Genomic DNA, 27,441 nt, shown 5'->3' with positions numbered 1-27,441 from the left:
AATCGGTTTGCATGCTTTTTTTAAGTAAGGTTTACTATTTGGATTTTACAGTGCAGTAGTTCACAGTTGTCACAGTTCTCCCTATATTTGTGGATGATGCTTGTGTCATCATCCTTATTTGTGTTTGCATTTTCTTTTAATTAACATGTCTGCCATATTTTAAATCAGAATAAAGGAGTGTCAGTGACAGAAGAAACTACATGAATGATGGGAGGGACTGTCTGTTCAGGTGTTACAAGAGAAAGTAGAAATACACCAGGTAGGATCTCCTTACGATCGTACTAAACTTTCATATGGACACAATTTATTCAGACACTCTTGAGAACAGTGAATGTTGAGTTGAAGGTAAGTCATGGAAGAATCGGAAACACTTTTACATGAAGTCTGACACGAGTGTGACTTGAGGACCATGTTTGAGTTCAACAGGTTTAATATAATACTTAATCTTGTAAATAAATTAAAGGTCTTTTAATCAAAATCTCAAAAATACAGATATATATGCATTTTTGAAAATGAAATCCTGATTCAACGACCTTCAACATGTGTTTATATGTATTTATTTGTACTACATGTAGAAACACGTTGTGTATCCTGCTTTGTCTTGAGCCGTTTAACCGGTTTTCTTTTAACAAAAAAAGTGATTGTAAATGTGTATCTCGCTTTTGGACAGAAGGTTAAGTGTAAGTATTATTCTAAGGCAAAAAGCATGTATGCTGACACACTTTTCTGTAATGGTTTCTCTTTTTCATATTTTATTTTTAGCATTGTGTCTCAGAGATGAAGTTCATTTGTTTGACTCTCCTGTTTGTTAGTGGGATTACAGATTCAAGATCAGGTAATTTATTCATCATTGTGAATAATACTTTTGCACAGCTTTGTTCGTCTAGAACAACATTAGAGTAAAAACCCTTCAGGATGTGTAGTTCAGACCTGCTCTCTTTCTCTTGTAACAGAGCAGTATGAAGTAGTGGGACCTGCAGATCCTGTATTTGCTGTAGCCGGTGAAGACGTGATTCTGCCCTGTTCAGTCAAACCCAGCATCAGTGTTGTGGACATGAGAGTGGAGTGGTTTAGACTTGATCTGAAAGACTCAGTGCATCTCTACGATGATCATGAAGACAGAAACACAGAGCAGATTCAGTACAGAGGAAGAACAAAACTGATCCTTCAAGAACTACAGACAGGAAACGCATCACTCAAACTCTCAACAGTCCGAGTCTCTGATGAAGGACGTTATACGTGTTTTATTCAGTCTAAATCCTGGTCTGATGACGTCACTGTTGATGTCAGAGTTGAAGGTGAGGAAACCAGTGAGAGCATACTCTTTTCACAGAACAAACTAGCTAAAAAAACTAAACTAAAACTAAACTAAATAAAAAAGCGAGAATAACATCATAATGTTCTTGTTGTTGATCTGTAGCTGTAGGACGTCCTCCGGTGATCACTGTAGATGGGTTTGATCGTTCAGGAGGGCTTCATCTACAGTGTGAATCTGAAGGTTGGTATCCTGAACCTGATCTTGAGTGGCTGGACAGTGAAGGAGTCAGTTTGAGTTCAGAAACTACAGAGACACACAGAAACACAGACAGATTCAGTGTCAAACACACCATCATTGTTTATCACAGTGGCAAGATTCACTGCAGAGTCAAACTGAAGGATCACATGCTGGAGACACTGATAAACACCACAAGTAAGTTCTGACACGTCTGTTACTGGTAAAGAATGAATGATTATCAGCTTATTATGTGAAGCTAAAAGCAATAGCAGCATTAGGTTTATAATAGAGTTTTGTATCAACATTTACTGTGTATGTGCCATTCAGAGCTGAACATTATGTAAACACCTGTAAAAATATATTTGATTTACTGATTTGTTTTGCAGATAATAGATTTATTTCTTGGAGGACGTCAGTCATCCTGAGTTCAGTTTTGGTTGTGCTAGTTGTGATTGCTGGGATACTGATAGCTGTGTTCGCTCTTAAAAACAGAGGTAAAGTTCTTGTTTTCTATTTTATGTGTAATTAAGTAATACATCCTGGGGAAAGTTTATTTAACATGTTTTACTCATGTCTAATTATGAACATCTGCATATTTTAAACACACAGACATCAGCAATCAGCACATGAATCTCAACAATGGTGACAATCAATAGTTTCATGTCGCAGTGCATGCTGGGTGCCAGCATAGAACAAAACTCCCAGCATGCACTACTACAGCATGAATAAATTATTATTTGTATTTTAAATGTTTATTTTTGACAGTGTTTCTGTTGACTTTTTTGTTTCCCGTTTTGAGATGTTCAGAGTATTTTATTTATTGTCACCATTGTTGAGATTGATGCGCTGATTTTTTGTCAGTGATGTCTATGTCTAAGTGATGTTATAATTCTGTTTGTGTGCATTATGTGTTATTAAAATCAGTTATAACTGATTGTCATTGGACCTCTTGTTGCACAGTGGTGGTAATGTAAAGTTTTGATATGGGTTTGAACACTGGATGAGATCAGTGAATCAAGAGACCACAAGATGATTATGTCATCAATACATAACTATCAGCATTCAATTATCTATTTTCTCTCTTTTCTGCCATAAATGTCCCTTGTAAAAAAAATTGCTTAAAAAGTCAAGGGTTAAGAGCAACTAAACATACACCGATCACTATAATTGTGACTTCAAACCAAACATTTTCATTTAAACATCAATATATAAACCTCCGAGAATCCTCAATAAGAGCTTCTGACGTAAGACAGAAATAGACAAACTGGTTAGTAATAAATGTAATGATGTGTAATGGCTGGAAGTCAGTTGTAGTTGTGTTTCCGCTCGTCTCTTCTTTTTTTCTGTTCTTGTTGTTTCTCTTTCCTTCAGTGAATCTGCTTGTTAACAGCGCTTTAATATCTCATTTACTCATTAATGTTGTGTTGGGATTGAGAGGGTTTCTGTTGTCTGAGTTTTGTGGATCATTGTGTTTAAGAGTAGAGCCTGTGCTTCAGTCCAGCAGAAGATCAAGAAACACTGATGTTATTCTGCATGTTGCTTTATTTAAAACCACACTGTTAGCTCTTACTGTAGAAAAAGCCCACATTCTTACAATATCATACCATTTTCCATTAAAACAGTAATATACAGGAATATACCTACAGGAATATACTGTGAATTAACAGCACTCAAAGTCGACACTCAGAGGCTGTGTTCCCAATCACACCCTATATCCTCATTCACTATTCCCTACACTAGTTCACTAGTATAGTCCACTTGAATGAAAATAAGTGAGTGAATTGAGACACTGATGAACACCTGATAAGCAGAATCACTGAAGAACAGAGAAACAAGAACAGAAAAAAGAGAAACACAAGAACTACAACTGACTTCCAGCCACACTGAGTGTGAAACCAGTTTAACATTATTTATTTCAAGTTCTTGTTGAGAATGAACAGGGATTTAGTTAATAATAAAGTTTGTTGTCACCATGATGGAGATCCGTATTTGCTTTAGTTGGTCTCTTGTACCTTAACTCAAAGATTTCATTCATTCATTCTCTCTTCGGCTGCTGTAACAGTGAGTGTATAAAGCACATTTGATACAGCAAGAAAAGTCAAGGGGAAGTTGACCAGGAGTTTTTGGTTTTCTGATTCCAAAACCATACATGATTTATTATTTTTTAATATATGTGAGCTGTGAATTTATGGTTTAATGCCATATATCTGATAATCAACAACATGAAATACAGCAATATTTCTGAAATCAGGTCAACTGAAAAATTTTGAAATCATAGTGCATTAAAATTGTATTAACTCCTGCTTAACTCTGACACACACAGACATCAACAATCATCATATGAATCTCAACAATGGTGATGATCAAAAGTTTCATGTCGCAATGCATGATGGGTACCAGGATAGTATAAAACTCCCAGCATGCTCTGCTGCATGAATAATAATTAAAAATATATATATTCCTACCATTGTTGAGATGCATGTTCTAATTTGTGATATTTCTGTGTTTCTACAAGACAGTGTAGCTCTTTTATTTTTGGTTATGCATGTGTTACAAATAAATTAGTCATTGTTTCTGTTGTTTCACAGTGGTGGTAACGTAACACTTTTGATTGAGAATTAAACTCTGAATGAGTGAGAACTAACTTCCTAGTGAATGGACAGGCCACATAATGATTTTGTCATGATAGTGAATTTAACCACAATCATTCACAAACTGTGTGTGTGCACAAGTGTGACTTGCAAAAACACAGCTCAAGCAGCAAGAGAAAAGTAATGTGTTGGCATCAGCAACCCAACTAAAGCAAACACTGATCTCTATAATGGTAACTTCAAATCAAACATTTTCAATTAAACATCTCAATAACTACTTCTGTAGATGTATGGCAGAAATAAAGTCAAACTGGTTAATAATACGTGTAATAATGTGTTATGGCTGGAAGTCAGTTGTAGTTCTTGTGTTTCTCTATTTTCTGTTCTTGTGTTCCTCTTTCCTTCAGTGATTCTGCTTGTTAACAGCAGGTGTTCATCACTAATGCTCAACAATCACTTACATATTCACTTAATTGTCTCACTGCAACACTGCGTCAATGTTACTTTTTACTCTTTGTAGTGCAGATGTTCCTGTGGGGTTGAAAGGGTTAACAGTGTAAGATAAAAAGACACACCCACAAAATGTATTTTAACAGTAATAAACTGTAAGTTATAAAACAGGTTTATACTGGCAACACTGTTGCCAGTAGTTTACTGTAAAATTTTGTTTTTCGGGTCACCATTGTGCTGAAGAGTAGAGCCTGTTCTTCAGTCCAGCAGAAGATCTAGTAACATCGATGATACGCTGCATGTTGCTTTATTTAACAGGATGTAATTGCTGGTTCAGTGGAAATCTTTTTATGTACTTAAGTTTTTTAATGGTTTCTAATGGAAGTTCTTAACTCTTTTCTCACATTATTAATGCATTACACATTTTAGTTTTACACATTTAAATTACAGTTGGTCAATTTAAGGCAGTCGGTTTCTGCAAGTGAAATTAGTTTTAAGTCAAATTTTAATCTAGTGCATTTTACAGTAACAAACTGTATAATACAGTAAATAACTGTACAAATAACAGTAAATTACTAGCAACAGTGTTGCCAGTATTTTACTGTAAAAAAACCCGGTAAGGTCTAACAGTGCAGTAACTGTGTGGTTGCTGATCCAGTCAGAAGCTGTTTGCTAATTATATTAGTTCATGCATGTGTGGTGTTGTTAATGTTTTTATTTATGTCATGATTATGATTATTGTTTGCTGTATGAGCACTTGACCCTTTACTTTTTTTTGTATGATTTTTTTTCACCAATTGCAATAGTGTTGAATTGAGAACACATTGACAAAGTACAGTAGATCAGCTGAAGTTTTCTGCTTTTATGACATTCAATTGCTTATTATACAGTTATTTAAAATACGATTTAAATCACTGTTTCAAAGCAAATGCAGTAGTAGTGAGGTCGAGACACTGTACTGTAAAAATGCTTTTTTTAGCTAAACCAGTTCAGGTGTGATACGATAACTAATGCATTTACTCTGACACAAACCAAGAATCTCTAAAACAACATCTTTTGTGCAACAAATTTAAACTGGTCATTTAGACACACACTGTAAAACCTAACAGTAATATTTACTCAATTAAATTGAGTTCACTGCACTCAAATATTACCGAAACTTGAAGTGGCTTAAATGACTGAAACAGAACTCAAACTGAATGAGTTATAGAACATTTCATGATAATATAATAATAATTGTATAGTTAAGTTTATTAATCATAAATTAAGTGATGATTTATCATTAGTGATGAACACCTGCGGTTAACAAGCAGAATCACTGAAGGAAAGAGAAACACAAGAACTACAAGGTTTAAGGTCACCATGATGGAGATCAGCGTTTGCTTTAGTTGGGCTCTTGACCCTTGTATATGTGAGTACACGTTTTTCTTTGATTGCTGTAAATGAGTGTAGTTTCATAAACACTCATTTACAGTTTCTTTTTGCACAAAGTTCAAGGCGAAGTATGTTCAGTTGATGATGGTCAAGGTTTGATGATGACAATCATTACCTAATGATTTGAGTTACCGATTCCATTCAGCGTCTAATCTCTGATTATATTGTTAGCTGTATTTGAAACTATGATTTTGCATCATAAGAACTAGCACTGTTATGACTATGAGATAGTATGAAGGATTTTACTGAAAATGTAATTCATCACCAAAAGTAACACAGATATCAAGAATCAGCGTATGAATCTCAACAATGGTGACTATTAAACAAATATTCATACTGCAATGCATGCTGGGTAGTACCATAATACAAACATTATCCATGGCTCCCAGCATGCATTGCAGCATGAATAGTTTTTAATGGTCACCATTGTTGAGATTCATATACTGATTCTTGATGTCTGTGTAAGTCAGCATGATAACATAGAGGTTTTTAAAATCTGATTGTAACAACAATGGGCCTTACGGCCAAATCACAGTTATTTTAAAATGAATAATACAAGTTATATATCGCCTGTTTAATCAGAGATTATTCTCTAGAAAAGACCAGAGATTCAAGACACCAAATGATGATTTATCATTTCATAATTCATCATTAAAACACAATCACATGCTAAAAATTTCTTTTGGCTTTTGTGCCATAACAAATGTTTTATATAAACACTCAGTTATAGCAGCCAGAGGAAAAACTGGTGTTATAAAGTCAAGGGTCAAGAGCTCAACTAAAGCAAACACTGACCACTATCATGGTGTCTTTAAATGAAACTCAATAAATCATCATCTAAACCTCTGCTCATTCACAATAACAACTTCTGTAGAAGCATGGCAGCAATCAAATCAATCTGGTTAGTAATAAGTGAAGCTGGTAATGTTGTTTGTGGAGTTGTGTAATCCTCCTCTGCTGAGATCTTCAGAGATTTAATGTCTTCTTTTATCTTCAGTTGATTTAATTTAAGACTGTGTCGGAAGTCAGTTGTAGTTCTTGTGTTCCTCTTTCCTTCAGTGATTCTGCTTGTTAACAGCAGGTGTTCATCACTAATGCTCAATCATGTCGTAATTAATCACTTAATTAATCACTTAATTTCTTGACTGCAATATCTACTTTTAGTGAACTCAACTGAAATAATTGCAGAGTACTCATATTGTTTTTATAAACTTAAATGAATTGAGGCAATCGGTTTCCTCAAATGTAATGAGTTAGCTTAACTCATTGGATTTGACTTTGTGTGTGACATTGTGAGCTAGCAGGAACTGTACGTGCTGTGAGTTCATGTTTTTTATTTCACTGTTTTACTCAAGAAAACGATGTTTTTAGCTATATACAGTATTAAATGCAGTGTAAAATGTATTTGTGTATTAAGAAATATTATTGTTTTAGTGAACTCGATTAAAATAAGTTCAGAGTACTCATAACTATTGTTTTTTATAAACTTAAATGAATTGAGGCAATCGGTTTCCTCAAATAAAATGAGTTAGCTTAACTTGTTGGGTTTTACAGTGAAGATATTCAGATAAACAGATCAAAACATCACAAAACAAGCTGCTAAAATTCATGTCACAATGCATGCTGGGATACATGGATGAGTGATTGGTGCACCCAGAATGCATTGCAGCATGAAGCTTTTTGTTGATGGTCACCATTGTTGAGATTCATATGTTGATTCGTTAGCTGTGTGATTATAAATAATACTGTAGATTTCAATAAAACACAAATCAACATAGAGCTCAGTCTCTATTAAATCTCAGAAACAGCTTTTATACATTTGTGGAAAGTCAAACTGATTATTAATAAGTGAAATTGTTAATGCTGTTTTTGAAGTTGTTTAATCCTCTGCTGAGATCTTCAGAGATTTAATTTATTTGATTTGCAGTACATTCAATGACAGACATCAGATTGCTTATTATTTATTTATTTGGCTGAACTAAGAACATAAGCCAAATTAGGTGAAATGAACATGAACTTTGGTATTGAAAACTTAAAAAGTAAGTTCACTTTACTTTCATAGTTATTTAAACTAAATTTATAAGTTCAAATAACAAAACATTTCAAGATGAAAATACTGAGTAAATACAGCTTAACTGAGTCCATGTGAAAAGATAACCCAAAAAGTAAAGTGTTGACAGTAGTGCATGTAAGACAGATATTGGCTCACGCATCATCTTCACTGATGTGAAGTACTGAGGAAAATGTCTTTGTCCCAAACACTGTGGAAGGAAATGTATGTATGAGCTATATTTTTAATGCTGTTTTGTCTTCTTTATATCTTTATTCTGAATTTTTTTCAGCACACATACAACTACAGGATGAGCACAGGAAAATACAACATGGTGAATCTGTCTTTATTAAATCATTTAATTCAGTATTAATGTCAAGTCTGTTTTTTTAATCCACATAATATTTAATTAACAGACATTATGCATTCACATACTAGTATATTTCCTGTAATTTGAAGTTATTGTTCCTCAATCAGAAATTATATGTTATTAATGCTCATGTTGTCGGAATTCTGTTTTCTCTTTATTCTGAATTTTCTTCAGCACACGATCAACTACAGGATGAGAAGAGCCGAATACAACATGGTGAATCTGTCTTTATTAAGTTATTAAATCGGTATCAATGTCAAGTCTGTTTTATTATCCACCGAATATTTAATTAACTGACATTATGCATTCACATACTTGTTTATTTCCTGTAATTTGTTGTTACTCAATCAGAAATTATATGTTATTAATGCCCATGTTGTCTGAATTCTGCTTTCTCGTCTTTCATTCTGAATTTTCTTCAGCACACGATCAATTACAGGATGAGCACAGGAAAATACAACATGGTGAAACTGTCTTTATTAAATAATTTAATTCAGTATTAATGTAATTACAATTTTTTAACTAAAAGTTTTTTATTTTTTATCGACCGAATATTTAATTAACAGACATTATGTATTCACATACTTGTTTATCTCCTGTAATTTGAAGTTATTGTTCCTCAATCAGAAATTATATGTTATTAATTCTCATGTTGTCTGAATTATGGTTTCTCTTTATTCTGAATTTTCTTCAGCACACAAACAACTACAGGATGAGAAGAGAAGCATTCAGAATGAGAAGAGCACAATACAACATGGTGAATCTGTCTTTATTAAGTTATTAATTCATTGTTCATTTAAAGTCTGTTACACTCTTAAATACAGGGTTGTTTAACCAAAATTTGGGTAAAATATGGACAAACCCAGCTGTTGGGTTATATTTTTTAATTACATTTTCAACCCAACGGTTGGGTTCGTCCATTTTTGACCCAAATTTGGGTTAAAACAACCCAGCATTTTTTAGTGTAACAGCCATAAATTATCTACTTAATAGACTGTTTGTATTCATTTAGTTTGTGTATCTTGGGCCATAAATGGTTATCAGTTGTTTATAATGTATATTTTTCTCGTCTATTTCTGAATTTTCTTTAGAACGTGATCAACTTTTACAAAGTCAGAAGATTATTCTACCAAAAGGTGAATTTGTTCATATGCCTTTATTAAAATTTTTATTACTTTTGAATTATTTTGCAAAACAACGAATTAATACACTGTGCATTCATATGTCTATGCTATTCATTATATTTTATTATAGGATATACAAAATACTGTAAAATTACAGTTTAAAATACAGATTAAATTTAAAATACAGTATTTTGACGCACGAACAATTCGCACAATGGTTTTATTTTTTGATCAGCTGTTTGTGTAATGAGTGCTTCCACATCGAACGCGAATGTGCTGCGGGCGAAAAAACTACTTTTTTTTGCTTCAATGTCGATTTTTCTTTTTTTTTCTTTTGCAGCGACAGAAAGGCTTCAGCCAATCACGTACAGTGTATTGTTTATTTGATTGCATGTAAACGTAGCCCCTGATGGCACACAGCAAAATCCCCAGTGTTAAATTAACACTGCTCAGTGTTTATATGAGTCCACACTCAGAGAGTGTTAAATGAACACTGAAGCAGTGTTAAAGTTAATGAGATAATTAAATGATTAATAGAGTTATGATTGAGCAATATTGAAGACACCTGACGATAACAAGCAGAATCACTGAAGGAGAACATCGTAATTGGTATGTTACCATTATGGATATCAGTGTTTGTTTTAGTTGGGCTCTTGACATTAAATCATAAACTTTAGACACTAAGCAAAGTTTTACCGAAGCCTGCTTAAGTTATTTAAATAATTCATATTATGGATATTTGAAAATATTTACAGATGGTTCTAAAGAACCCAAAGGTCATTGTGGTATTGGTATTTATATTCCAGAATTTGGAAATAGATATGGGTATAGAGTGAGTGACCATTTATCAGTATATTCAATAGAGATGAGTGCAATAATAACTGCCCTTAGGTGGGTTGAAGAGACTAAACCTCTGAGATCTGTTATATGTACTGACTCTATGGCAGTATTGCAAAGTTTTATAACCGATAATGTAATACGTGAAGATTTGGTATTAGAAGTAAAGCATCTTCTATTAAATCTTATCAACCTTGGACTAGCGGTACAGTTCTGTTGGATTCCAGGACATTATGGAATTGATGGCAATGAAATTGCTGATAAGTTAGCTAAAAAAGCTCTGGAATTAGACCAAGTTCAAATCCACATTCCATTGGGTAGAGGAGATGCCAAAGCTTTAATTAAATCACAGATTATGCTAAGATGGCAAGATGAATGGGAGTCAGAGAGTAATGCCAGACACTATTATAGGAACCAGAACTGTGTTGGAGGGGAAAGAATCACGTCATTGGGTCTTAATAGGCATGAAGAAGGTATGATAACTAGATTGAGGTTGGGTCACATAGGTCTTAATTCCACCTTATCCTTAATAGGTAAAAGTAATGGCTTATGCTCTGAATGTAAAGTCTTGGAGGATGTCACCCATGTTTTATTTAGATGTAAGAAATTTAACCAACTCAGACAGAAATGGAAAGAATCTGATACAGAAAATGACATTCATAATATTTTACAGGAGCAAGGAATGCAGGAACAAAGAAGCAAATATTTAATTATATATCTTAATGATACTGGTTTAAGTAGAAGAATTTAGGATTTTTTTTTTTTTTTTTTTTTGGAGGAGGGGTGGGGGTAGTTTTGCTATTATTTTATGATTTTATGATTTAAGGTGTCATTTACCAATGTCCTTTTTACACACTCCTGTGTAGTAGTCCAGTAGGTGGCGGTATATATTGTAAAGATATGATGAAAGATATGAAACATTAGCAGCAGCACTTATTGATGCTTGGTCTGAGAAAGGTAACAGTAAGATTACTAGACCTGGAAACTTCAAATATAGAACTGAAGGGATGTCAATTTTCACAAATTCCCATGATCGATCGTAATTTAAATTAACGATCAATTATGCGTCTCCTGCAGTGCATATGGCCAACAGCATGACAGGGTTTCACCAAATGAATGAGAATGGCTTTTAATCCAAATAAAGGGCTAGTAGGATTGTAAAATGGTTCGATGTGAATGATAATTAAATTAATTATTTAATAATCAAATATAACGACTAATAATACAACTAGGGTGACCACCCGTCCCGCGTAGCGCGTGCGCGCACAGCGTTTGAAGCCCAATTCATGCGTCCCGCAAATTGAGACCGTGTCACGCATAATCAATGCTTGCTCAAAAAAAGTTGGTCGCTCTATATCCTCGAGCCCCAGGCAGCCAAACGGACATTACATGACAGTTCAGCACGCTACTGTTGCCACACTCACCCCTCAGTTGAACTTCTGACTAGGTTGTTGTCAACTTTTTCGTTGTTGTCATGACTGCGAGCGCACGTGCATACCAGACACACTGGGAAGGAACGTTTAGATGCGCGCTTGAGTTAAGACTTTTTTTTTAACTGTTCCTGTGGTATTGAGCAACTATTCCTGTTAATCCTATAATTTTTTTATTATAATTTATTTAAAGAGAATACATTGTAGGCTAATGAAAAATAAATCAAATTAAATAGCTAAAGTAAATCGTAAGTGTGCATCTGTCAATTCATTGAATGTTCAAAATATTATGAATCTTTATTTAGAAAAACACATTGGTTGACCTATTCATGAGCATACATCAGCAATTACACGTTTAGGGGAGTAGGGCATTATTACAGTTTTTCTCAATTGTTTACACACATTTTCTGAAAGCATGCCTCATATTCTCAGAACTCTATACACAAATCAAAAAACACACACACAATGGGCAAAACCCCTCAATTCTCCTGCAAAATTAAACTTTACATTCAAAACAATGTTATTTCCTCTCAAAATGGCATTTTGTTTTCAAATGACACACACAAACCATCATATGATTAGACATTTATAATAACCAGTTAAACACTGATGTGCTCAATGTAAAACACTATGATGAATGGAAAACAATTCTCCATTCATCATAATGACTTAGGTCTTTTTTTGTTCAGTTACACTTACAGACAGTAGCCTACATACATAAGTGTGTTGTAAAATATTTGAGAATATTGTTTTTATACTCAGAACACACAAATACACAGTAACAAATATATTTCATTTTTCTCTGCCAAATGCAGAGAATTGTGTGTGGTGTTTTGAAAAAAGTGTGTTTTAGAACTGCAATTTGAGTGTAAAGCAGGAATTGTGCTTGTAGTTTAGCAGAATTGGTTCAGGGGGTTGGTGAATGAGTTACATGTTGTGGCCATTGTGTCTCAAGTACCAGTATGTGTGTGTAAACAATTGAGAAAAACTGTAATATACCATGTAAGGTGGTATGTGCTAGAAATGGGTAAACCACTATCAGTGAGTCTGCCCGTGGGGTGGGGGCACCGCTGTGCCAGGCAGTGTCCCACATTGTCCCTCAGAAACATACCCCTTGTCCCCCCTTGGGCTTATTAGCAGGTGGTCACCCTAAATACAACGCGTCACCAACGCCGCCTCAGATGCGTGCTTGCAGTGTGTTACGTTAGACGTGCACTGAAATGCACTGAAAACGGCAACTAAACCCAATGAATTCACAACGATTTAATAACATAGTGTTCTGATGTTATGTAATATGACAGTCCCAAATTAATCATCGTTATTATTAGTCGTGCATTGCTGCTTGAGCGGTGCGCGCTGAATGAATAACCGTTGAGCACTTTGCTAGCGCGTTATTTAACTCAAAGAAGCGCAACCTATATGAGATTAGTCAGATATATACAAAATAAACGTGATATTACTAATTATATCTGCACAAAATGACGTGAATGCACAAGTGAACTTGAGTTACGTGCCATTCAGAATGACTCATGGACGCGCTCTTCCTGGAACAACGCGACACGGCAACTAACGTTAAACCCAAATACTTAACAATGTTTTATTACACTATTGTTCTCTTTATAAAGTTATGTAATATGACAGTCCCAATAGTCATTAGTAGTCGTGCGTTGCCGTTTGAGCTGCGCGCGCTCAAGATCACGCTTCAACAATTCTTAACCAAATGCATCCAATATGAGATAAATCAGATAGCCTATAGATAGGCGTACACATAATAAACTATTACAACTTACATTTGCACAAAACAAAAGGCTGCGAATGCACACGAAACCTTATAGTCATGATGAAGGTGTAAAATAGTCCCAAACATAACTCCGACGCGCTCGCTTGTGTTTCGCGGTTGAGCAGCATGAACCTGCTTAATCGATGATCGATAAGTTTGATCGATTAATGTATTATCGACAATTAATCGATCGTCGATTAATCGTTTGCATCCCTAATGGTGACAATTATAAAGCATTTTGCAATGCATTCTGGATGCCACCAATCAAATCTCAATCATGTCTCTGATCATGCATTGCTGCATGAATAAATAATGAGCTTATATTCAGAGGTGATCTTTTTGTCACCATTGTTGAGAGTCATATGCTAATTCTTGATCTCTGTGTGTGCCTACCTGAAATACTTTTAAGAAGTTTTTTTTCTGTAATTGATTTGATCATTTGGATTTAATTAAAAAGGCTAAAAAATGCATAGGACAGCGCACCTATAATCAATAAGGTATACTTTATTCAGAAATTATGCTCGCATTGAGTGCAGTGCTACAGGCTAACTATTGATTATGTTAAAACACAACCAACACCATCAGTTCACTTTTTCTCTTTGTTCATCTGGCTGTTATAACTGAATTACAGCAGCCAGACAAAATTGTAAGTTGAAGAAGAAAGGGTCAAGAGCCCAACTAAACTAAACACTGATCTCCGTAATGGTTACAATTTGACATTAATTTTCTCCTTCAGTGATTCTGCTTGTTATCATCAGGTGTCTTCAATAATGCTCAATCATAACTCAATTAATCACTTAATTGTCTCATTAACTTTAACACTGCTTCAGTGTTCATTTAACACTCTCTGAGTGTGGACTCATATAAACACTGAGCAGTGTTGGGGATTTTGCTGTGCAGCTCTGCCAGACGCTGCTCCGGACCGATTGGTTCCCTGAAGTTTGTCTCGTCAGATGCGGTGCCACTGTCTGAAGGAGCTCCTCAAATTGTCCCACAGACATCCGAAAGTAAGCGCGGAACCAGCCATGATAAAGTTTTAGCTCCTGTACAAGATTAGCATAGCTACTCCCCTTCAGACTCTCTCTTCTTTAAGATTGGGTGCACCCAAAACCTTTTTTGTCTTAAAAAAAAAAATGAAAAGCTCGTCTTCACTGGATGATGATGATGAAGGATTCGTGTTTTCTCAGCTGTCGAAGCGAAAGTTTTGGAATGTCGTGGCTGATGTGAATGGTTTTGACGCGAACTATTCGCACGTGAACTTTTCGGTTTTTCTTTTCGCTTTTTCGTTACGCGTCCGGTGTGAAAGGGCGTTTAACACAAACAGCTGATAAAAATAAAAAAAAACAATCGCGTGAATTATTCCTGTGTGCCTTAGTGCAACAGATACACTGTTAACTTTGGCTAAAACATAAAAATAACTAGCAACTGGCATTGCCAGCGTATTCGCACATTACAATAATGCTTTTATCAAAGCCGACGAGCGAGCAGATCATAGTGTGCCCCACATTCAGTTCTGCTGCATGGATTATGGGCAAAACAAATATCTTGCAGGTATTTGTTACGGTTTAATCAGTTATTGTGGCAAACCCTAACTGCGCAAAGGACACTAGACTGTGTAGTCCATATTAAAAGATAGCTATAGCCAGTCAAACTCACACAGTCGACAAAACTACGGGTTCACAATACAACTACGATTAGCGGAAGTGGCTTACCGGAAATCTACCCCATTATATTTAAGAAATGGCGGCGCCCTCTTTTGCGTGAAAATAAGGTGGATAGAGATTAGCTCCTGCTCTTTGACTCGTGCTAACAAGCAGAACTGACAACACGTGCTAGCAGTGAGTGAGTAGTTACATGCTAAGGGATTTAGTGTTAAAACATGCTAAAACACTATTAAAACAATTCAAAATGTCAAAACAAACAAAACAACATGTTAAATCATCGCCTAGCTATGTGTTAAAATATGTTAAAAACATGCTAAAAACTCCATAGTAACCATCTGTGACAACTAGCAACACCCTAATAACCACTGAGAACACCATAGCAACCACCCACAACACCATAACAACCATATATAATTGCACTAGAAACAAACCAGAACACCCTGGCAACCACCGATAAAACCCTAGACACCACCTGGCAATGCCCTATAGCAACCACTCAAATCACCCTACACTGTAAAAAATTGCGCTGTAAAATAACAGTAATTTACTGGCAGCTGGGGTGCCAGCAAAGTACTGTTAATTTACAGCCCTTTACCGTTATTATACAGCTCTCCTTTTTTACAGTATGTTACTGTAAAAATACAATGGAAGGTAACTCATAACATTTGGGAAACCGATTGCTTCAAACAGTTCAAGTTTAAAAACGAGTATTTATACTGATAGTACTGTGAACTTACTTAGAGTCCACTGAAAATGAATATCTCTTAATATAATACTGCAAACATCTAATGTGTAATCATGAATGAATTACAAACATGACATTAACCAGAATCTTTGCAATTCGCATTTAACGAACAGTAGCACACATATATGTGTTAAAGTATTTAGCATCGAGATTGTCACTGCATCAGCAACTACTGCGTTTAAATAAAGCAACGGGCAGCATAACATCAGTGTTACTCTGCTCATCTTTGACTGAAACACAGGCTCTACTCTCCAGCACAATGGTGACCCACAAAACTAATGAATTAAACTAACAGATCTCTCCTGTATCATCTTGTGATAAAACACATAAAACACTTCAGTTGAATATTTACTCTCTTTATCAGTTATTGACTTCGCATAACTTTTTTCTATGAACTTTTACTAATATTTCAGTGAAATGAACTTCTTTTGTATAGTAAATCTGACTGTTAAATTTTACATAATATTGCTGTTTTTCCTTGATTTTACAGTAATCTACTGGCAGCTGGGGTGCCAGTAAAATGCTGTTTTTCTACAGTTTTATGCCGTAAATTAATTTACAGTTGATTACCGTTAAATTACACTTCACTCTGTTTTTTAATTGACACATTTAACCCTTTAAACCCCACTGCAAAATCTTCAGTTTTAAATGAACACTTGTATGTCCACACTACAGGGTGTTGGAGTAACACTGAAGCAGTGTTGAAGTTAATTATATAATTCAGTGATTAATTAACTGACGATTGAGCAACTGATGAAGTCCTGATGAAGGACAGAGGAACAACAAGAAGATACAAAAGCGAAACACAAGAACTACAACTTACTTCAGCCACAGAAGACAGTAAATCTCTGAAGATCTCAGCAGAGAAGGATTAAACAACTCTAAAAAATAGCATTACCAGCTTCACTTATTATTAACCAGATTGACTTAATTCATTTTTTCATACGTCTACTGAAATTCCTATTGAGAATTAACAGAGGTTTAGATGTTGTTTTGTTTCATTTGACATTACCATTATGGGGATCAGTGTTTGCTTTAGTTGAGCTCCTGACCCTTGACTTTAACATTAGTTTTTATTTGGCTGCTTTAACTGTGTATGTGTAAGACACATTTGTTGTGGCAGAAGCAAAGCCAACAAAAACTATATCAAGTGTTGCTGGTTATGTTTTGAATATTATGTCATCACATAATGTTTGTCTCACTGATCTCAATTAGTTTCTAATCACTTATCAAAAATGTCTTTATCAATACTAAACTTAACTTAATTTAGTATTACTGCACTGTGAAACTACAGCAAAAGACCAAGCACTGCTACGCAATTGTTTGTGAAGGATTTTTAAACTCATCATTCATTAAAAAATGTTGAACTATGGTTTCAGTTTGACACACACAGACATCAAGAATCAGCCAATGAATCTCAACAATGGTGACAATCAACAAAAAAGAAAAACATAAAATCTGAACATCATACGCTTCTAAAAGTCAACACAAAATCAACAGCAAAACTAAAAGCAAAAAGTACAAATTTAAGAAAATAACCAGACAATTCAGATGGATAATTTATTCATGCTGCAATGCATGCTGGGAGTCATGGCTGATTTTTTTGTACTATGCTGGTACCCAACATGCATTGCAGCATAAAACTTATGATTGTCACCATTGTTGATATTCATACTCTGATTATTGATGTCTGTGTGTGTCTGGCTGATCTGGAAATTCAAAATGTTCTTGGTATAAAGTCTTTTAAAATCAGTCATATTTTCTAAATGGCAAATATCTGAATAATTTAATTCTGTAAAACTACAGTATCACCAAAATTTAAAATATAAACCATTAATAATAACATTAGACAACAATTGAGATCAGTGAATTGGGCCACTATGTGATGTTTGAGACCGTTATCTAACAGCCATAATAATCTGATCCTGCATTCTTTCAGCTTTTTTGCCATAGCAAATGTATTTTAAAGACACAGCTACCGCAGCCAAAGAAAAACTAACGTTCAAAGGTCAAGAGTCCAACTAAAGCAAACACTAATCACCATCATGGTAACATCAAATGAAAATAAAATGACATCTAAACCTCTGCCACCTTTCAATAAGTCCTTCTGTAGACTTACATAAAGTCAGGTTAATAATAAGTGAATCTGGTAATGCTTTTTGTGGAGTTGGAGTTCCTCCTCTGCTAAGATCTTTTGCTAAGATTTTATTTATTTTATCTTGATTTCATCTTTTTTCTGTTCGTCTTGTTCCTCTTTCCTTCAATGATTCCAATTGTTAACAGCAGGTGTTCCTCAGTATCTCAATTAACTTCGAAAATTAACTGAATTAACTATGAAATTATTCACTCAGTCAAGTGGACTATATTAGTGAACTAGGCAATAGTGAATGAGGGTATAGGGTGTGATTTTGAACACAGCCTCTGAGTGTCGACTTTGAGCGCTGTTAATTCACAGTATATTCCTGTAGGCTAGTTTCTCGAAAACGATAAATATCACCCAGAATGCATTTTTTACGGTATATTACTGTTTTAATGAAAAACAGTATGTTACTGTAAAATTTGGCAATTTTTTTACAGATTTTTTTTACAGTGTATAGCAACCACCTTGCAATACCCTAAAAAACAATGAGAATACCCTAGCTACCACATAGCAACCACCCATAATACCCTAGCAACCGCACAGCAACCAGTTCGAGTACCCTAGCAACCACATAGCAATAACCCAGAACACCCTAGCAACTTCAAACCTTTTAAGCTATCACTGTAAAAAATTGCTGTAAAAAAACGGCCACATTTTACAGTAACATGCTGTTTTTCATTAAAACAGTAATATACCGTAAAAAAATGCATTCTGTGTGATATTTGTCGTTTTCGAGAAACTAGCCTACAGGAATATACTGTGAATTAACAGCGCTCAAAGTCGACACTCAGAGGCTGTGTTCCAAATCATACCCTATACCCTCATTCACTATTGCCTAGTTCACTAATACAGTCCACTTGACTGAGTGAATAATTTCATAGTTAATTCAGTTAATTTTCCAAGTTAATTGAGACACTGACACTGAACACCTGCTGTTAACTATCAGAATCATTGAAGGAAAGAGGAACAAAAGGGACAGAAAAAAGATGAAATCAAGATAAAAATATAGCTGCAGGCAGCAACACGGGGCCATGCCAGAGCAAGCAGACCAAGCATGGCGCACATATAGCACAGCCAGCACATCATGTACAGCAGCACAGCAAGTACTGCAAGCACAGCAGCACAGTAACAATTTAATCACCTAGAGCAGTGCGGAGCCATAAGAGCAAAACATCTTAAATGTTATGAACATGTTAATGTACATAGAGCACAGTAAGTACTGTAAGCACAGCAGTGCAGCAATCATTTATGCACCAAGAGCAGTGCGGAGCCATAAGAGCAAAACATCTTAAATGTTATGAACATGTTAATGTACATAGAGCACAGCAAGTACTGTAAGCACAGCAGTGCAGCAATCATTTATGCACCAAGAGCAGTGCGGAGCCGTAAGAGCAAAAAATATGACATTTAATGTACATGTTAATGTACATCAAGCACAACAAGTACTGTCAGCACAGCAGTGCAGCACGCATTTTAGCACCAAGAGCAGTGCGGAGCCGTAAGAGCAAAAAATATGACATTTAATGTACATGTTAATGTACATCAAGCACAGCAGTGCAGCAAACATTAAAGCACCAAGAGCAGTGCGAAGCCGTAAGAGCAAAAAAATCTGAAATTTAATGTACATGTCAATTTACATCAAGCACAGCAAGTACTGTAAGCACAGCAGTGCAGCAAGCATTTAAGCACCAAGAGCAGTGCGGAGCCATAAGAGCAAAAGATTAGAACAATACAGGAAAAGACACAACATAATACACAATTTAACATAGTCATCCCAAGCAGGATTCGAACCCACGACCAGAATGGTTCTGGATTCACAGCACATGGTTTAACAACTTGCGCCACTCAGAGGATGCTGGTTTAGGAAGCTGCAGAGATGTTTCAGTGTAAGAATGAGCACACAAAAGCAAGTTAACAAGGTTAGCATGCTAAGCTAGCTTAATGCTAATGTAGCTAATTACTTATGATGTGGTACATGGTACAAATTATATATCCACGGATTCGTCATGATGCAAGGAGTCGATAGACACCAATTTTATAATTTTCACTTCAAATGTTTACAAGTTACAGCCTCTGAACCAATTTAGGGTCATCCTTGTTAACTTTGTGACACCATAACTTTTGAACAGAGATGAATATGAAAAATCGGGGACAGTACTTCTGTGCGGCTTTGTCCAAAGATCATGTGAGCAAATTTTGGACAATTTTGAACCAACTTTGAAAGAGAAGTAGCAAAATAACTGTTTTACATTGGTTCCAATATGGCGACCAGTCATATTGTTGGAAAATGACAAATGAGACATCTTTGGAATCGGCATAAGCCAAGGAATATAATGGCATAAAGAAATCAAATTCAAGCAATGTTTGCAAAAGTTATAAGCGTTTTTGCAAAAAAACATTATATCTCTGGAACACTAGGTGGCGCTGTGATAAAACTTATCAGGTACCTTCAGGTCATGCTAATGATGATCCATACCAAATTTGGTGAAGAAATATCAAACAGTTTAAAAGATATTGCAAATTATAACAAAATTCAAAATGGCGGACACATGGTACCGCCCACCATGGCAAATTTGATATCGACAGATTCGGCATGACCCAAGGAATCGATAGACATCAAGTTTAAAATTTTCTGACAATCCGTTGACGAGTTATTGGCCAAAATAGCCATTTTCTGTATCTCATGACCAGTAGGTGGCACTGTTTCCAACTTTGGCATGGACCCTCAGATCAAGCTTCCGATGAAGCATACCAATTTTCATTTCAATGCATTAAAGTTTGGCCGAGATACAGCCTCTGAACCAATTTTGGGTCGACCTCATTAACTTTGTGACGTCATAACTTTCTAACAATGACGTATAAAAAAAATCGGGCACAGTACTTTTATGCAACTCAGTCCAAAGATCATTTGAGCAAAATGTGGACCAATTTGGATCAATTTTGAATGAGTAGTAGCGATCAGACTGATTACTGTACTTTTCAAAATGGCTGCTACTGTAATGGGCGTGGTCTTAATGTATTATATTGGTTCAGATCAGTATGATGAGAGCAATCAGGTGTACTATGTCTCATTTTTGTGGATCAAATGGTTCAAAAGTTACAGCCATTTCAATGTTAAATTTTTGAACTGGTGGTGGCGCTATAGAGTGTGTCCAACAGACTCCAAATTTGGTCCAATTACTATTCATGGTCATATCTATAACTGTGCCAAATTTCATCATTTTCCTATGTACGGTTCATAGGGCTGCCATAGACTTACAGAGGAGGAAGAATAATAATAATAATAATAATAATAATAAGAAAACTTACGGATACAATAGGTGCCTTGCCCTACGGGCATGGCCCCTAATAAAAGAAATCTTAGCAAAAGATCGTAGCAGAGGAGGATTAAACAACTCCACAAAAAGCATTACCAGATTCACTTATTACTAACCTGACTTTATGTATGTCTACAGAAGGACTTGAAAAAAAAGTGGCAGAGGTTTAGATGTCATTTTATTTTCATTTGATGTTACCATGATGGTGATCAGTGTTTGATTTAGTTGGGCTCTTGACCATTGACCTTTGAACATTAGATTTTCTTCGGCTGCGGTAGCTGTGTCTTAAAAATACATTTGCTATGGCTCAAAAGCTGAAAGAATACAGGATCAGATGATTATGGCTGTTAGATAATGGTCTCAATCATCATATAGTGGCCCAATTCACTGATCTCATTTGTTGTATAATGTTAATATAGAAGCATTATATTTTTTATTTTGGTGTTATTATAATTTTATACAATGAGAGTTTACAAAAATTTGTCATTTAGAAAATATGAAGAATTTTAAAAAGTTTGCACTAAGAACATTTTGAATTTCCGGATCAGCTATAAACACACACAGACATCAATAATCGGAGTATGAATCTCAGCAATGGTGACAATCATAAGTTTTATGATGCAATGCTTGTTGGATACCAGCATAGTAAAAAAAGAAAATCAGCCATGACTCCCAGCATGCATTGCAGCATGAATAAATTATGCCGCTGAATTGTCTGGTTATTTTCTTTAATTTGTACTTTTTGCTTTTATTTTTGCTGTTGATTTGTGTTGACTTTTAGCAGCGTATTCTGTGATGTTCAGATTTTATGTTATCTTTTTTTGTTGATTGTTACCATTGTTGAGATTCATTGGCTGATTCTTGATGTCTGTGTGTGTCTAACTGAAACCATAGTTCAACATTTTTTGATGAATGATGAGTTTAAAAATCCTTCACAACCGATTGCTTAGCACTGCTTTGTCTTCCGCAGTAGTTTCACAGTGTAGTAATATTAAATTAAGCTGTGTTGATAAAAAAAAAAAAAATTTGATAAGTGATTAGTAACTGATTGAGATCAGTGCCAGAAACATTATGTGATGACATAATATTCAACACATAACCAGCAACACAATCTCATTTTTGTTGGCTTTGCTTCTGCCTCAACAAATGTGTCTTATACATACACAGTTCAAGCAGCCAAATAAAAACAAATGTTAAAGTCAAGGGTCAGGAGGCCAACAAAAGCAAACACTGATCTCCATAATGGTAATGTCAAATGAAACAAAACAACATCTAAACCTCTGTTAATTCTCAATAGGAATTTCAGTAGACGTATGAAAAAATGAATTAAGTCAATCTGGTTAATAATAAGTGAAGCTGGTAATGCTATTTTTTAGAGTTGATTAATCCTTCTCTGCTGAGATCTTCAGAGATTTCATGTCTTCTGTGGCTAAAGTAAGTTGTAGTTCTTGTGTTTCGCTTTTGTATCTTCTTGTTGTTCCTCTGTCCTTGTCAGGTGTTCATCACTAATGCTCAATCATCAGTTAATTAATCACTGAATTATATAATTAACTTCAACACTGCTTCAGTGTTACTCCAACACCCTGTAGTGTGGACATACAAGTGTTCATTTAAAACTAAAGATTTTGCAGGGGGGTTTAAAGGGTTAAATGTGTCAAATAAAAAAAAAACAGAGTGAAGTGTAATTTAACGGTAATCAACTGTAAATTAATTTACGGCATAAAACTGTAGAAAAACAGCATTTTCCTGGCAACCCCAGCTGCCAGTAGATTACCGTAAAATCAAGGAAAAACAGCAATATTCTGTAAAATTTAACAGTCAGATTTACTATACAAAAGAAGTTAATTTCACTGAAATATTAGTAAAAGTTCATAGAAAAAAGTTATGCGAAGTCAATAACTGATAAAGAGAATAAATATTAAACTGAAGTGTTTTATGTGTTTTGCACAAGATGATTCAGGAGAGATCTTTTAGTTAAATTAATGAGTTTTGTGGGTCACCATTGTGCTGGAGAGTAGAGCCTGTGCTTCAGTCAAAGATGAGCAGAGGAATACTGATGTTATGCTGCCCGTTGCTTTATTTAAACGCAGTAACTGTAGTTGCTGATGCAATGACAATCTCGTTGCTAAATACTTTAGCACATACATGTGTGCTACTGTTCGCTAAATGCGAACTGCAAGATGTTAGTTAATGTCATGTTTTTAATTCATTCACGATTACACATTAGATGTTTGCAGTTTTACATTAAGAGATATTCATTTTCAGTGGACTCAAAGTAAGTTCACAATACTATCAGTATAAATACTCGTTTTTAAACTTGAACTGTTTGAAGCAATCGGTTTCCCAAATGATATGAGTTACCTTCCATTGTATTTTTACAGTAACATACTGTAAAAAAGGAGAGCTGTATAATAACGGTAGAGGGCTGTAAATTAACAGTACTTTGCTGGCAACCACAGCTGCCAGTAGATTACTGTTATTTTACAGCGCAATTTTTTACAGTGTACCGTATTCAGACTTTCTGTTCAGCTTTTCTCAAGTTTTCAATTAGTTTTCAATTAATGCAGTATTTTTTATTATCTTGTTTTAAACTAGTTACCATGATTCTTATAAAAATAAATAATTGTCTTTATTTGATTTAATCATCTGTAAAGCAGACTTTTCAATATTTTCAGCTGTGAATGTGACTCTGGATGCTGATACAGCTCATCCACGTCTCATCGTGTCTGATGATGGGAAACAAGTGAGATATGTAAACAGACTGAATGCAGTGGATGAGGGAAATAACAGGTTTGATGATTATCTTGGTGTTCTCGGGAAGGACGGATTTTCCTCAGAGAGTTTTTACTTTGAGGTGCAGGTGAAGGATCAAACTAAGTGGGGTTTAGGAGTGGCCAGAGAATCCAGTAACAGGAAGGGTGGGATCGATCTGAGTCCTGATGATGGATACTGGACTGTGAGGCGGTTTAATGAGAAGTATTCGGCTCTTGATTCTTCAGATGTCTCTCTTTCTCTGAGAGTGGAGCCTCAAAGGGTCGGTGTGTTTGTGGATTATGAGAAGGGTCTCGTCTCCTTTTATGATGTGAAGTCCATGTCTCTTATCTACTCTTACACCGGTCAGTCTTTTAATGAGAAACTCTATCCATTTGTTGGTTTGGGGTATCGGTGGAATAAAAACTCCACACCACTGATTATCTGTGATTAATAATGAGATCAGTGAATAAATTTACATGATCAAGTGAAATAAAAGGAAATACAATACAATAAGTGTAACAGCCACAAATATGAACTGTTATTCACAAATGTGGACAAGTGTGTGTGATGAGTTCATCTGATCACTGTTCCCCATCAGCACCTCCTCATCTCCACTAGATAGTGAATGAAAGCATCATGAAGTGCAGATCACAGTTCACGGTTTCTCCCTCAATAGTGTTTGATGATGAATGTCCAGATTGAGTAAAGCTAAAAACAAAGAACAAGCTCAAATATAATTTTACAAATAACATTTTAATTTGTGTAACGTTTTGCTCACTACATCATTCCCACAATGCCATTTGTGTTATTCAGTTTTCATGACTTATATGTGGATAGGCAAGGCAAGACAAGGCAAGTTTATTCATATAGCACATTTCATACACAATGGTAATTCAAAGTGCTTACATAGAAGAAATTAAAATAATCAAAAGAAATAAGAATAGCGTAAAGCGTAAAGAATTAGTACTGTCCAAACTTCTGATCCTAACTTATTATATTTTGGACACAGATGAATAGATAGTTTAAGTTTATTCATGTATTCATTAAGTAATCACTTGTTTTCTTAGTTTTCATTCTTTTATTATTAGGATGGATATCGTTCACCCAAAAATAACATTTTCATGTATTTCCAACCCTGTTTTTATTTTCTATTAAACAAAATATTGAGATGTTATCAATCTGAGCCATTCACAGTTTTTACTGTCACGCTCTTAAAGGACTAATTGAGTATCATAATGATATGTGTTCTGAGTTAATGGACGGATATCGCGGGATTCACACTCATGTACGGTGTTGATGATGCAATTTAAGTTCTGTTGCTTTTATATGAAAATAAATATAATGAACAAGACACCCAAAGTACTGTCATTTATTTCCATTTGAAAGACACATTTATAAATCCTTTTTACTTTAATTACAGGCATGTTTTTATTTTTATTTTTTTATTAATATGACAACAATCAGATAACCCATATGGGGAATATTCACACATAATTAATACACATAAAACATGATATCAGAGTTTTAAAATCAAACATTTTAAAAGAGAACAATACATCATGGCTGTTTAAAGGTTTTTGAAAATTTCATAGTACTGAGACAGCCTTGGTCAAGGTCACCAATGATAGCCTCAGATTCTGGTTCTCTTTCTATTCTTATCCTTCTTGATCTTAGTGCCGCCTTTGATACTGTTAATCACAATCTTTTACTCAACCATCTGGAAACTGTCTTTGGTGTTTCTGAGACTGTTTTAACCTGGTTTAAATCTTATCTCTCTGATCGTAAACAGTTTGTCTGCATGAGTGGTCACAGGTCTGAGATCGGCGCCGTCCGTACGGGTGTTCCTCAAGGTTCAATTCTAGGCCCCTTACTTTTTAGCATTTACATATTTCCACTCGGAATGCTCCTAAGATCACTAGGGCTTAATTATCACTTTTATGCAGATGACACTCAGATTTATATTCACTCCAAGCCTGGATAAAAACATGGATGTCCCAAAAATCTTTGTGTCTCAATAGTGATAAGACTGAGGTTTTGCTCGTTGGCACCTCTTGTCAGCTTCGTAAAGCTGGCTCACTAATTTTAAACATTGATGGGTCTGATTTGGAGGCAAAAACTAAATAAAAAAACTTAGAGTGATATTTGATTTTAGTTTGACCTTTGACTCTCATGTGCGGTACATTGTTAAGAACTCCTTTTTTCATCTGAGAAATATTGCTAGACTCCGCTCTATGTTATCCCTCTCGGTGACTGAAAGGCTTATTAATTCTTTAGTATTTTCCCGCATTGACTAATGCAATGCACTTCTTGCTGGGGTTCCTAAAACCCACACTTAACAAACTTCAATGTGTTCAAAATTCTGCTGCTAGGATCTTGACTGGAATCGGGAGAAATGAGCAACTAAATGGTAAATGGTAAATGGACTGCATTTATATAGCGCTTTCATAGACCCAATGGCCACCAAAGCGCTTTACAATATTGCCTCACATTCACCCATTCACTTACTCATTCATACACCGACGGCGGTGTCAGCCATGCAAGGCGATCCAGCTCGTCGGGAGCAGTTGGGGTTAGGTGTCTTGCTCAAGGACACCTCGACACTTGGTCAGGTGGAACCGGGGATTGAACCACCAACCTTCCGGTTTGTAGACAATCTACATGAACCACTGAGCCACTGCCGCCCTACTACTGGAAATCCAAAACTACTAGAACGACCATTTTGACCGTTCATACTTTTATGTTCATATGGCCATACTGAACGTTATTTTCGTCATGTCATATCTACATTGGAACCTTCTTTTTATGTTTTTCAATGAAGCTTTTAATTCCTGTCATCATGTTATGACGCTATCGCTCTTAAAACAAGCACAAAAGAAAGATTGCCCCGACAGGTGCTGCCTCTCTATGTGAGGAAAGTTTTGCGTACATTTTTTTTTTCCACCGCACTCACCACGTGAAAAGTAGGAAACGTCAAAGCTTCATACCGTTAGCCTACAGCCCTGTTTGTAAATAAGTTTAACAATCAATACAAAATCTAAAAATAAATGGATCTACAATGTTACAGTAGGTAATAATAAAGACAAGGACACTTGTCACATTTAAATTCATTTTCACATTTTTACAAATGTGAAAATGTATTTTCAGGCCTAAATGATAAATATTTTCTTTGTACAATAAAAAAAAATATTTTGATACAATTACTTATAACATATACACAATAAAAAAAACACTATAAACATTTTAATACATTAAAAACTTTC

At 35.2% G+C, this 27,441-nt stretch overlaps 2 protein-coding genes across 8 annotated transcripts in view; both read left to right on the top strand.

Moving 5' to 3' along the window:
- The window catches only part of LOC307008855 (butyrophilin subfamily 1 member A1-like), a 66,592-nt gene extending 66,343 nt beyond the window's left edge, over positions 1–249 (top strand). Inside the window, exon 13 of the mRNA XM_079632126.1 lies at positions 169–249. Coding sequence (XP_079488252.1) covers positions 169–173 — 5 coding nt within the window. The 3' untranslated portion in view covers positions 174–249. The remainder of the gene's footprint in view (positions 1–168) is intronic.
- Positions 186–25,532, top strand: LOC307008938 (butyrophilin subfamily 1 member A1-like). Of its 7 annotated transcripts, none has more exons than XM_079632260.1 (11): positions 186–259; positions 763–835; positions 954–1,298; positions 1,421–1,690; positions 1,882–1,989; positions 8,313–8,354; positions 8,565–8,606; positions 8,813–8,854; positions 9,085–9,147; positions 9,482–9,526; positions 24,103–25,532. In XM_079632260.1, the coding sequence occupies exons 2-11, from the start codon at positions 778–780 to the stop codon at positions 24,630–24,632; spliced, it is 1,545 nt and encodes a 514-aa protein (XP_079488386.1). In that variant the 5' UTR covers positions 186–259; positions 763–777; the 3' UTR covers positions 24,633–25,532. The 7 variants fall into 7 exon arrangements, with proteins under 7 accessions (XP_079488386.1, XP_079488385.1, XP_079488387.1 ...); XM_079632259.1 differs by having other exon boundaries at positions 210–345; XM_079632262.1 differs by having other exon boundaries at positions 230–345; positions 813–835.
- The last annotated feature ends 1,909 nt before the right edge of the window (positions 25,533–27,441 follow it).

The sequence above is a fragment of the Phoxinus phoxinus genome (genome assembly GCF_949152265.1).
Source record: "Phoxinus phoxinus genome assembly, chromosome: 1".
NCBI lineage: Eukaryota > Metazoa > Chordata > Actinopteri > Cypriniformes > Leuciscidae > Phoxinus > Phoxinus phoxinus.
Note: the sequence above shows the minus strand (reverse complement) of the source record. Positions and strands in the feature narration are given on the sequence as shown.